This window comes from Oncorhynchus masou, chromosome 12 (assembly GCF_036934945.1).
Source record: "Oncorhynchus masou masou isolate Uvic2021 chromosome 12, UVic_Omas_1.1, whole genome shotgun sequence".
In the NCBI taxonomy this organism is placed as follows: domain Eukaryota; kingdom Metazoa; phylum Chordata; class Actinopteri; order Salmoniformes; family Salmonidae; genus Oncorhynchus; species Oncorhynchus masou.
The window spans coordinates 46992641-47005173 of NC_088223.1; the positions used below are offsets into that span (position 1 = coordinate 46992641).

At 42.0% G+C, this 12533-nt stretch overlaps 1 protein-coding gene across 2 annotated transcripts in view; it reads right to left on the reverse strand.

Moving 5' to 3' along the window:
- The window catches only part of spns2 (SPNS lysolipid transporter 2, sphingosine-1-phosphate), a 147428-nt gene extending 135670 nt beyond the window's left edge, over positions 1–11758 (reverse strand). For both annotated transcript variants that reach the window (XM_064980791.1, XM_064980792.1), the window contains exon 1: positions 11295–11758. In XM_064980791.1, the coding sequence (XP_064836863.1) occupies positions 11295–11526 (232 nt within the window). In that variant the 5' untranslated portion in view covers positions 11527–11758. The remainder of the gene's footprint in view (positions 1–11294) is intronic.
- Positions 11759–12533: the final 775 nt, after the last annotated feature.

Sequence of the window (12533 nt, forward strand, 5' to 3'; positions counted from 1 at the left end):
ATAGATCAGGGACCAATGATGTAATTTCGTCACCGTAATTCCATTACAGGGTGTAAATCCACTTCACTTAATGTAGTTCAATAACCAAAAGAGATTGATTTCAAACTCAAGGTGCCAGGTCATAGCTGAAACCCCATTGTTTCTGCAGACATCTTTGAATCTTAAAGGTGCTACACATATGATTTCTTAGAATGTTTGCATTGTAATTTAGTGTAGGGAATCATTGTACCATGAACATCGCTGGAAATATATTTTCAATAACAAACAATATAGTTTTTACAGCTACTCTATTTGAAGCTGGCAGACCAAAACTGGTACTTTTGGTTTTGGTCCACCTGCTTCAAAAAGCTGTAAAAACAATATTTTGTGTTATTGAAAAGATATTTCATACCGATTTGGATGGTACAGTGATTTCCTACACTATTCAGTGCTAATTTTCTTACATAATCTGAAACTGAGCGAACAGTGTAACATTTTTGCCACCAGGAAATGAGAGCTATTTCCACTAGATAACACAGCTACAAATTCAGAACAGCTTTCCCATTATGACAACAGATTCCGCTCCGGAGAGAGAAATCAATAGGTGACTATCACACCCAATCACAACACTAGTGGGTCATTCCACCATTACTGCAGATATATCACGGACATTTTCTGAAATTACAATGCAAAGATTATAACAAATCCTATGTTTAGCACCTTCAAATCGGAGCAAATATTTAACCGTTTTAGGAAAACATGGTCGCATAAATACCAGAGAGAGATTTTACCATAACTCCGTTAACAAAGTTTGTATCTGCACAGTTCTTCCAATAGCTTTTGTAAATGTTTCAGTGAAAATGTTTTAAAGTATTTCTTGTGCATAGACTTGTATGGTTTGGTAAACTTTGAAATCAAAGCGTAATTCCGCTAACATGGAATTGCCCTGTAGGCAAAATTTGCATAACCAAAGGTACTGGGGCTCAGCCCCCCCTGGCTCTCGTTTGGATCACAGGTGCCGTTGAACAGCCCTGGCCAGCACTGGCCCAATTGAATCTGTGTGTGTGTGTGTGTGTGCATCCTGATCTTGATCTCTTCCTCTCCAGTCAACCCCCCTCCCCTGCAGCCTTCCTGCGAAGTCTGATGATACTGGACTGGGGCATTATTTAAGTCTCCAGGGGGTCCTTCAAGGTGCTAGATTATCCCCCATCATCACAGGCCCCTAATTAACAGTTTGACTGAGACAAAATAGAACCCCGATGCCTTGAGAAAAACACTAATAATCTATTGCTCTGGTCTCCACCCTTCATCTGCCGAACCCAGATTAGGCTGTTCTAAGGCCCCTCCAACCTGACTGGGTTTGGGGTGAGGACAGAGCATCTAAATGGCTACAGGGGGGTGACACACACATCTTTCAAATAAATTTAAGTGGAGCCCAGCCGTCTGCCCCCCTCCCCCGCCTGGACCCCCATATTCCCCTAAACAGCTAATCCAGTCTTTATCATAATCTGCTGGGGAGCTTGGACTGTCTACTAGGGGAATAGAGGAAAGACCACCGCTATGATTCTGTGTCTGAGAGCGTTGAGAGCAACGACAGCAAATTAAATCTAATTTAAATGGGTCTTACACTCTCAGAGAGCACTCTAAATCCTAGTCTCCTAAAAACCAAGAGGCATACAAACGTCTGGTGCTACAGTAGAATGGCTCCATCAGGACCCATAAACTCTGGACAGACTGTACAGAGAGACCCTAGACTGGCCATCGTAACTCATCTGGCTCTTACTCTCAAGGGATAGATCCCAAAGGGCACTCTAGTCTCTACAAAGTGCCCTTTTTTTGGTAGTGCACTAAAGTAGTAGGAATAGGATGCCATTTGGGATGCCATTTGGGACACAACCCTAGATTCCTCCACTCCAATCCCCTTCTCACTAATAGTCCTGTTGTATTTAGAATGATAACTCAGTGACAGTGTGTTCTAGATCACAAATCAACTAACTCTGATATACAGAACAGAGCAATCAACCACAGGTTGCATCCCAAATGGAACCCTTTTACCTTTGTAGTGCCCTACGTATAGTGCCTTACTTTTGACCTGAGCCCTATGGGCTCATTTCAAACTCATTTTCTACAAATATACAGCCCTGCTGCCCCTTCACAGCCCTCTATAAATAGAGTAGGAAGGGAACAACCACATCACAGGCTAAGAAATCAACCACACTCAAGGATGCACACACACACACACACATCACAGACTGCTGTGTTTTTACCCAACAACACTCAAACCGTCATGGCATGGCCCGGGGCCTCCAGAGCGAGACGGGCGGTGTTGCTCGTCGGTCTATGTTTGAGTTACGGCTGAGAGAAAGACATAGACGACCCAGAACTTACCAAAACAGCTGAGGCCACACCGCCTAGAAGACAGCAGGGTTAGTTGGCAGGCTCAGCTGGCACCCTCCACCTCTCCACCATCTCACAGTGAGACAGGGTGTGTCTGAAAATGTTACTAGCTGTCAAATCCTTTCAAGAGTTCATTGGACGAAAGGTTCCAAGGTCCCTCTGTCGGACCTCCTCCTTCAATTTGCATTGAGAGGAATCGAGGTAGTAAGGACGTAGGAGGCAAGGATTTGACGGCTAGTACATTTTTCAGATGCAGCCGCAGACACATGGCAGGCCCGGGCCTTTGAGCATTTCTACATCACACGTGGGTTTGGCTCTTCGCTCTGCCTGACTGAAAACAGATTACCATAACCGACCAATGTGTCTGTTGACCAAGACAGACAGCCGGGAGGGCAAATAGTGGAGGCCACAGAAATTATAACTGTTTCTGTGTCCCAAATGGCACCATATTCCCTATATAGTGCATACATTTTGACCAGGGCCCATATGTAGGGTACACTATGTAGGGAATAGAGTGTCATTAGGGACACAACCCTGTGTGCTCCGCAGCACTCTCTCTAGTTCCCAGCATGTATTTGAATTAAACACAGAGCAGTGGGAAATTACAGAGCATTAACAAGAACGGAGGGAAACGGATATTATAAGCATATACTGTATATAATATAATACATATTTATATTATACACATTTTAGGGAGTATTTTTTATGTTGCATGGTCTAAATTTGAAGGCTGGAAAATATGAATTGATTGGATGGCTGGATGTGTTTGGTGATTCCGGTGGACTCAAATGTTTTTCCAGGGTATTAAGAGTGTTTTATATTATTATTATAATTAGAATCTAATTTTATGAGGCTGGGACATCTAAAATTCCCATGAGAAGGTGTGTTGTTTTCTGTCGGTTCAGTAAGCCTATGTAAATGAGCTTTTCTTTGCTGATATGGACCAGTAGTATTCAGATCTAGAAATTCCTTTTTAAAACGTAACCGTTCCATTCGTTCTAATTGTGCTGTCCCAGGGCTGTCGATCCTTGTTAAATGGCCACATTGGGTTGAAACGGCTTCTATAAAGAATATTGGCAGTAAATGACATGACTTTGTTAAATTACTCAATCAAATCCAGTAGAGAACATCTGGCAACAGCAATCAACAAAAGCAGAAGTTTTCTTTCTTCTGTTCATGTTGGCAAGAGGTATATAATGAATAGCAGTTTGCTTACTGTGTTTGTTTTTGTACGTACCTGTGACTTTGACTGAAACTGTACATGTGTGTGTGTGCGCGTGTGTGTGTGTGTGTGTGTGTGTCTGTCATTTTCTGATCATTGATGCAGAAAGAGGAGAATCAGGCGATGTGATGGGTGGCAGGCGCCAGGCAGCCCTCTGTGAGCCTGAGACAATGCAGCAGTGATGAAACAGCAGAGAGCCCACTATAGTAATGTAATGGCTGGAAGCACAAGGACCTTTTGATGGAGGGGCAGGCAGGAGGAAGCTATGGCTAAACGCAGCCTGCATTCTGCTCTGTGTCCACTCTCCTTTGACACCTCACCACTCAGCTACCACTATACTGCAGTCAGCCCCTCCCTGCACAGCCACACTTGAAATGAGGGGAAAACCCTGAGTGTGTGTGTATGGGGGGGGGATACAGTACAATGGGCACCTGACATGAGGAGAAGGGGATTAAGGGAGGGATATATTGAGGGAAAAGGAAGGGAGTGGAGGAAGTGAGAGGAAGGGAGTGAAAGAGGGCGACTGGAAAATAACGGTCATCTTGTCCCCCGTTTCCAGGGATGTTGTGTCTTCTGTACTGATCCATCATACTTGGTCATACAATGGCAAAAGAGAGAGAGAGCGATGATGTGGAGAGAGGGTGGAGGCATATAAGGAGTGAACCACACAACATTAACCACAGCACCCCTCCCCCTGAACACTTTACTACCAGCACTGAAGATGTACAGCCCACACTAATTGCACTAACACCAACACCATCAACCATCTCTGTCAGAATACAGCAGGAGAGGAGAGGAACTTCGGAGGTGGTCATTTTAGGTAAAGGTGGAGAGAGTATAAGTTTCTGTTGTGTTCAGTAAATCAGTCCAGCCAGGTCACTGCATCCTGCTCCCCTGCTTCCCTCCTTGCTCCCCCTCTTCTCCCTGCCTCTCTCTCCGAGGGTCTTGTGCACATGCTGCACATGCATAATACATCAGGCAGTGGTCAGGTGCAGTGGCAGTGAAAGGAACCCCTCTCCCTCTGCAGCACATGCACTCAATGGAGAGGAGACCCCCTCTGCACCACATTCTGCACTCACCAATGCAGCTTCCCTCACAAGGGTTGGTTAGTGCTGAAATCCACCTTCAGCCCCTTCCCTCCATCTCTTCCATCTCTTTTTCTCTCTCTCTTCTCCTTCCCTCCCTCTATCCATCTCTCTCCTGCTCCTGTCACAGCACTAGAAGTGCTTCCACAGTATTCATCTACAATATACTGTAGTATCTGGGAAGAAAATTGTTTGATATTCACCTCGCTAATCATTATATTCTCTACAGCACTGAAACCACAACGACTAGATGCACATGATGGAGGAAGTCACAAAAGCCAAATTGAGATGTTTTCCAGTCCATTAATGAAGTGTTTGTCATGAAAATCCCATTTGCAGTTTCTCCACACCTCAAAACTTCAATTTCACATGTGGAATTGCAGGTTCACATTTTTTACAAATGAGGGCTCATATTGAGTGTTTTTGCATTAGTACATATGAACCACGCTAATGGTTTAGAAGGTTACTTTTTATGAAATGTTTATCTAATGGCCGCATGCTAATTTCTAACTGTTAGCTAGCTCCTAGCTAGCTATTTTTAGCTTCTGTTATTGTTAACTGTCCATTGTTTTTTGCTACATGTAATACACAGGACTAAAAGGGATTTAAATCATGTTTTTGAAAATGTGTTTTCTGGAATTAATGTAAACTGATTCAACAATGCGATGTAAAAACAAATTGACATTGTGAGGTTAAAGAAAGTTTTGCATCACAAAAACCTAGACTTCGACGATGTCATTTACAAAATAGAATCCAACACTCTACTCAACAAATTGGATCACAGTGCCATCCATTTTGTCACCAAAGCCCCATATACTACCCACAACTGCAACCTGAATACTCTCGTTGGCTGGCCCTCGCTTCATACTCGTCGCCAAACCCACAGGCCCCAGGTCATCTACAAGTCTCTACTAGGTAAAGCCCCACCTTATCTCAGCTCACTGGTCACCATAGCAGCACCCACCCGTAGCACGCGCTCCAGCAGGTATATCTCACTGGTCACCCCCAAAGCCAATTCCTCCTTTGGCCGCCTCTCATTCCAGTTCTCTGCTACCAATGACTGGAACGAACTGCAAAAATCACTAAAGCTGGAGACTCTTACCTCCCTCACTAGATTTAAGCACCAGCTGTCAGAGCAGCTCACAGATCACTGCACCTGCACATAGCTCATCTGTAAATAGCCCATCCAATCTACCTTATCCCCATGCAGTATTTATTTATTTATTTATCTTGCTCCTTTGCACCCCAGTATCGCTACTTGCACATTCATCTTCTGCATATTCTACCATTCCAGTGTTTAATTACTATATTGTAATTACTTCAGATCAGATACATGAAAACGTGAAATGACCGATAAACGTGAAATGAATCGATAAAACATAGTTTAGAGAGACATAAAAACAATTCATTCAAAATGGGTGAATCTTTCCATCATACCTCATTCACTTCCAACTTGGGGTCATTTTGACCCCAGAGGCACATTTGTTATCCTAGCCCAAAGGTGGTTTATTCAAATACGTTCCATTTTCATGACTTTGTCAATCAACTTATTCTTTAAAAAAAATAGAAATCATTGTTTAGTGTTTCTGTATCAAAATGTACTTTGGGTTTATTTGACCCCAACCAAAAACACCTAATCCCACCTATAGTAAATTGATGGATAAGGCCTTTATTTAAATCAAGGTTTCCCTTCTCTGGAGACATAATAACAAGTTATCCATACCACCAGAGGGTGGAGGGGGACTTGTATCAGTGATTTTGCCCAGATACACAGTGCACCTGCAGAGATGGAGCCCCTTATGTAACTTGCCAATGGTTATGACTGGTTATAACTAGGTATGACCATGCACAAAATCTAAATTACCTTACATATGCTTAGTTGCAGTCAAAACAGCTCATGAAAGTCCGTCAGCGGTATGAATATTTGGTAGAACTGTAATATAGACACCAGCTACTCTCTGAATGTACACATAGTGCTGAATTGGTGTGTATTCCCCCCCCCCAAAAGTTATTCCTATAATTTCCTCCAATATTATATATATGCAACTTGTTATGGTATTTGGGTTTTTAAACTATCTGCATTGTGTTTAGATGGTGCTTACATATGCTGAGATTAGATATGCAACTGTACATCAACATATTCTCGGCACAGGGAAGGAAGAGGCTACCTCAGCTAACTATCTCTCCCATTGAGAATAGATCATTCAGAAGCTCGCCTTAGTTGTTTGTCTCTAGTGGTGATATCTATCTAGCGTAAAATCAAAGGCAGAACTGCCTCTAAAACAATTATAACCCAACTGAGAAGAGATCACCTCTGTGTGAATCTGAATTTGATGATATATCCTTTGTCAGAGGCCCTACATACTCACACCTACCTACTGACAATCTCCCTCCATCTGGTACACTTTGAAGACATGTGTTCACAGTAAAGCATAAGCCTTCATCTGTACATTTTGTTCTATCTGAACTGGTTGCCAACTGAAATACCTGGGCTAATAAATGTGAACGTGTTTGAAAATAAACACACTAAATATTATGCAAATTAATATCTAAATATATTATAAAATAGATTATATGGATGATATACACTGCTCAAAAAAATAAAGGGAACACTTAAACAACACAATGTAACTCCAAGTCAATCACACTTCTGTGAAATCAAACTGTCCACTTAGGAAGCAACACTGATTGACAATAAATTTAACATGCTGTTGTGCAAATGGAATAGACAACAGGTGGAAATTACAGGCAATTAGCAAGACACCCCCATAAAGGAGTGGTTCTGCAGGTGGCAACCACAGACCACTTCTCAGTTCCTATGCTTCCTGGCTGATGTTTTGGTCACTTTTGTATGCTGGCGGTGCTTTCACTCTAGTGGTAGCATGAGACGGAGTCTACAACCCACACAAGTGGCTCAGGTAGTGCAGCTCATCCAGGATGGAACATCAATGCGAGCTGTGGCAAGAAGGTTTGCTGTGTCTGTCAGCGTAGTGTCCAGAGCATGGAGGCGCTACCAGGAGACAGGCCAGTACATCAGGAGATGTGGAGGAGGCCGTAGGAGGGCAACAACCCAGCAGAGTCAGACCAAAATGCGGCGTGGCTATTGAGATTCATGTTTAATAAAAAACAACTAAACATAAACACTACAAAACAGAAACGTAACACGAAAACCGAAACAGCCTATACTGGTGCAAAGTAACACATAGACAGAAACAAGGACAATCACCCACGACACACTCAAAGAATATGGCTGCCTAAATATGGTTTCCAATCAGAGACAACGATAAACACCTGCCTCTGATTGAGAACCACTTCAGACAGCCATATACTAAGCTAGAAAACCCCACTAAGCTACAATCCCAATACCTGTGAAAAAAACCCAAGACAAAAACACACCACATACCAAAACCCATGTCACACCCTGGCCTGACCAAATAAAGAAAGAAAAGACAAAATACTAAGACCAGGGCGTGACACCTGTAGTGTGGTTTTCCACTTTAATTTTGAGTGTCACTCCAAATCCAGACCTCCATGGGTTGATACATTTGATTTCCATTGATAATTTTTGTGTGATTTTGTTGTCAGCACATTCAACTATGTAAAGAAAACAGTATTTAATAAGAATATTTAATTCATTCAGATCTAGAATGTGTTATTTTAGTGTTCCCTTTATTTTTTGAGCAGTGTATTTAGTCAGTGCAGTACTTTACTCTACAGTAAGCTACACAATATCACTCTCTCTACTATTGTATGTCCTCCTCGCAATGAACAGACTGCTCTACTTGCTGCGGCAGTATGTTTAGGCCCTTCCATACCAAGTAACAAAGTCCAGCACGTGGTTTGGAAGAGATGCGTAAAGCTGAATTCTATTGGCATCTCCTTCACTTCCATTATGGAATAGAATGCGCAGGTCCAGTGATTGATTTTGCGCAATATGCGGACAACATTTGCACACCGAGCAATCTGCAGTAACAAACAACACATTACATAATCACAGCCTCATTACTAATGCATAACATGTCAAAATGAATCTAACAATCCACATGGTGATATAACACGGCACTGCTATTCTGTGTCTGCTATATTCTATTATATTGGGGGGACATCTCTGCTTCTATAGTCCACGGAAAAGGTACACGGGAAACATCTGCAACATAATAAGATGGAGAGGATAGCTGTGCCAAAAATGCTATCAGCCTACAAATTAAACTCCCACAAATAAAGGATTCTTCAGACTTCATCTGATATTATAATGATGTTAAAAAATGTACCTTAAATTTGGGGATTTTGGAGAGTCAGTGCGAGACGCATTCCTTTTGATCATTTTAATTACTTGAATTATGTTCTATTAGTCACTGATGAAAACAATGAGAATAAGACACTTAGCAAACTGAAAATGACATCCCGATAATCATCCCAAGATTTATGTTAATATCTTCTTTTACGCCTCAATAACTTAAGAGTCACAGTATTGCATTATTTTGGACAGCTCATTGTAATATGCATCCAGCATAGGCTATCCTTTCACAAAGTAGTATTCCAGCGCTTAAGGAGGTGTATCATGCGTAAAATTAAATTGAGCACTCAAAAAAATGTATTGGTTAACTGCAGTGTGGTTTCTATGGAAACGTGGTAGGTCCAACCAGAGGCAGGGAGGGTTAGATTAAAGTAACTGTCCAGTGAAAATCTCATTTTTATATTCTCATATTCAGTTTGCTCATACCAAATTAATGTTGTTGACTTTCCTTGTAGTTGTGGCCAAAGCATAAATTAGAGAAAAAACACTCATCTCAAACTTGTTTTTGAAACAAACTGTAAAAAAAAAAAAAAAAAAAAAAAAAAAAAGCTTGAAATTTGGAAGGAACATGATATCCTCTTTGGCCAAGACAGGCCCGTGTGTGATTGGTCCAGCAGCTTTTTCCTTTTTTCCAAATTCTCTGGTGGGGAGAAGGATCTTTCTCGAGAATAGGGAAGATACAGGCTCAGGAGTGTGCACTCACTCCACACAAGCATGCTAGCTAGCAAGCCAAGCAAGCCACAGCTGGTGTTAGCAAAAAGGACAGAGCCAATGAAACAACTACAGTATCTCGCCAGTCACTTCTATTTCAAATGACGTGGTTTGTAAAAGTTGGCCTGCTGGCAATTTACAAGCAGTTTGCTAACGTTAGCTATCGTGACTAACTTAGCTAGCTGGCAAGCCAACAAGAAAGCAGGTCCTCCACACACCAACCATCTCATGATTCCCATCTATTTTAAATCTTATTTGTAGGTAAAAGTTATATGTCCAGAGGAAACCTAATTAGCTGTTGTTGACTCATATAGGTAGCAGAAGTAGCTTCACGACTAGCAAGTTAGGTAGCGAACAACAAAAATATCAGGAATATAGTGATAAAGCAAAGGACAGAAATGAGTCTGCCTTTATTACTGTTCTAGTATAGTGTCCTAGTAGTTCCATTGTGCGTTCCCAACTCCTGAATCCATCCATACTATTTTACTTGGTGCAGCCGGGCTCGGGCAGGCAGCCCCATTGGCTCCATGTTGTAGCTAATTTGAATATCCAAGTGTATGTACGTCTCATTGACTGAGCTGTCAAATCAAATATTTGTGCCCCAAGCAGGGGCACAGAGCAAAACTGCTTTTGAACATCCTTCATTTTTAAAAAATTGGAAGGACATTTATTTAATTCATATTGTAACAAACTTGAAGGTAATATTTCATAGAAATCTGGAACACTTTAAAGTCTCATAGTAGGATTTGTTAATTATTCAAAAGTGTTTTTCAAAAGTATTGGTCTCTTGTGAAAATGCCAGCAGCGAAATCATTATCATATGCATAGGGAAGGCAACACTCTAGGAGAGAGAGTGTGCTTCACATTTCCAAGGAAGTGTATTTTCTTCCCCACATCTGATGTGACAGTTGTGGATGAATAAACACACATTTTTCATAACTTTGATTAAATGCAGCAATGTTTACAACACTTTCAGCATATCAGAAACACGGTAGGCTATGTGCAACTCTTTGTATATTTATTTTGATATATATTTCGATATACACAACCTTGTAATTATAAAAGTATGCTTTTGGTCTTTTCTCCCCCCTAATTCCAAAGCGCTTCAAATTCTCTGAACTGTAGCAACCGCACCGCAGCAGCCTCCCCGAGTGACACACGGCGATCCTAATTGATGTGCGATTATTTAAGACAGTGCCAATCAATATCTCAAGGCCCCTGCTCTTTCCTGCCTGACACCCCACAAATAAAAGGAACTGATATATTTGATTGAATCACCTTTCACCATATCCTGCCAATAAATGATACATGTGAGAATAGCCAATATTGAATATGGAGACGACATTGTTGCTTCTTTGTACAGTGAATAGCCACGACTGCCCACTGCGCGTGGGCAATCGAGTCATTGTTCGATTGTTCTCATTGGGAAGAGCAGGGTATACACAAAGTAGGCTAATGTAGCCTATGTGTTCTAATTGCACTATACATGGGCTGTATAGAAGAAAACAAACATACAATAAACAACTAATTCCACACTTGCGCGATGGTCCTTCATTGGGATGTGATAATTGCATTTACACAAAGACAAATGTTGGGCTCTTACCTGCCACAGTGTATCTGTCCATGTAATTGAGCACATTCCCAAAACTGAGAATCCCAGCCGCAGCCGCCGGGGACCGGCATCTAAGCAGCGCGGCTCGGAATTTCTGCCCGGGCTTGCAGGGATGGAGGTCCGGGTTAGATTTCAGTCCAGGACTCATGCTGCCCGAGAGAGTGTGCACCTCATCAGAACTGCTGCAGCCCTCTATCTCGCATCCATCGCTCTCCACACACATCTTCTGACACGACAGATCCAGCGCAACAGAGAATCAGCCACAACGCACAGAAGGAACAATTGATCAACGTTAGGTAGCCTAGTAAACGGTTAGAAATCTCCAGCGGTGGTTACTCGCAATACAAGATTAGACGCGTTGAAGATGTCGTCTTGTTAAATGTTTGAGAGGGAGTCGCGTCTCGATATGGCTCATTTTACCAGCACACTGACAGCACTGACCGGCTCTTGCGCTCCTCAGGTTTTTCCTTGAGTACCATGAAGTCCTAGCGGAGGGGGTGTGACCTGGCTTAAAAACTCCGCCTCCTTGAGCCCCGCAGCGAATGAACATATTGGCACCTGGTGTGTGGAGAGAATGCGGGGAATTGCAATTTCAGTGAGGTGTAATTTCCAGTGGCGATTTTAGCATGTAAATCTTGGTGGGGCAAAAAAAACGCAACACTAAACAATAAAACATAAAGCTGTCGTAACTGCAGAGTCCCAACACCTTACCACTGCTACAGTTCATCCAGTGCCTTTAAAAAAATGCATAGCTGATATGGCTGATATGTTTTTTCTACTGACAATTGAGCTGTACAAACTATGGAACGACAAGCAGATAAGAGGCAATCCGTCTTTTCGATTAAGACAATGAGCGAGAGACGACAGACGTAGTCAATATAACTATTTGTTCAGCACGTTTGAAATGTACAGCGACAGACATGCCGTTCTTACATATAAACAGACAATGAAAGCTCTTACGAGATTCGATGATTACATTTCTCTGAAACATGTTATAGGGAAACAACGAGCGGCAACGAGCGATGTGTTTACAATACCGCCTTAGTGAAAATAGACCAAATTATTAGGGTGAGGCACATGGGCTATCAACAGCTTACTTCTCAACATACACTTAGTATTACTTTCTTAGCTACGGTATACATATCTCTCTGGCAAGTTCCCAGTTGTCTTGAACTCAGTTAGCCACTGATTCCTTCCCAAACCACTCATTGTTGAATTTGCGGTTTCCAA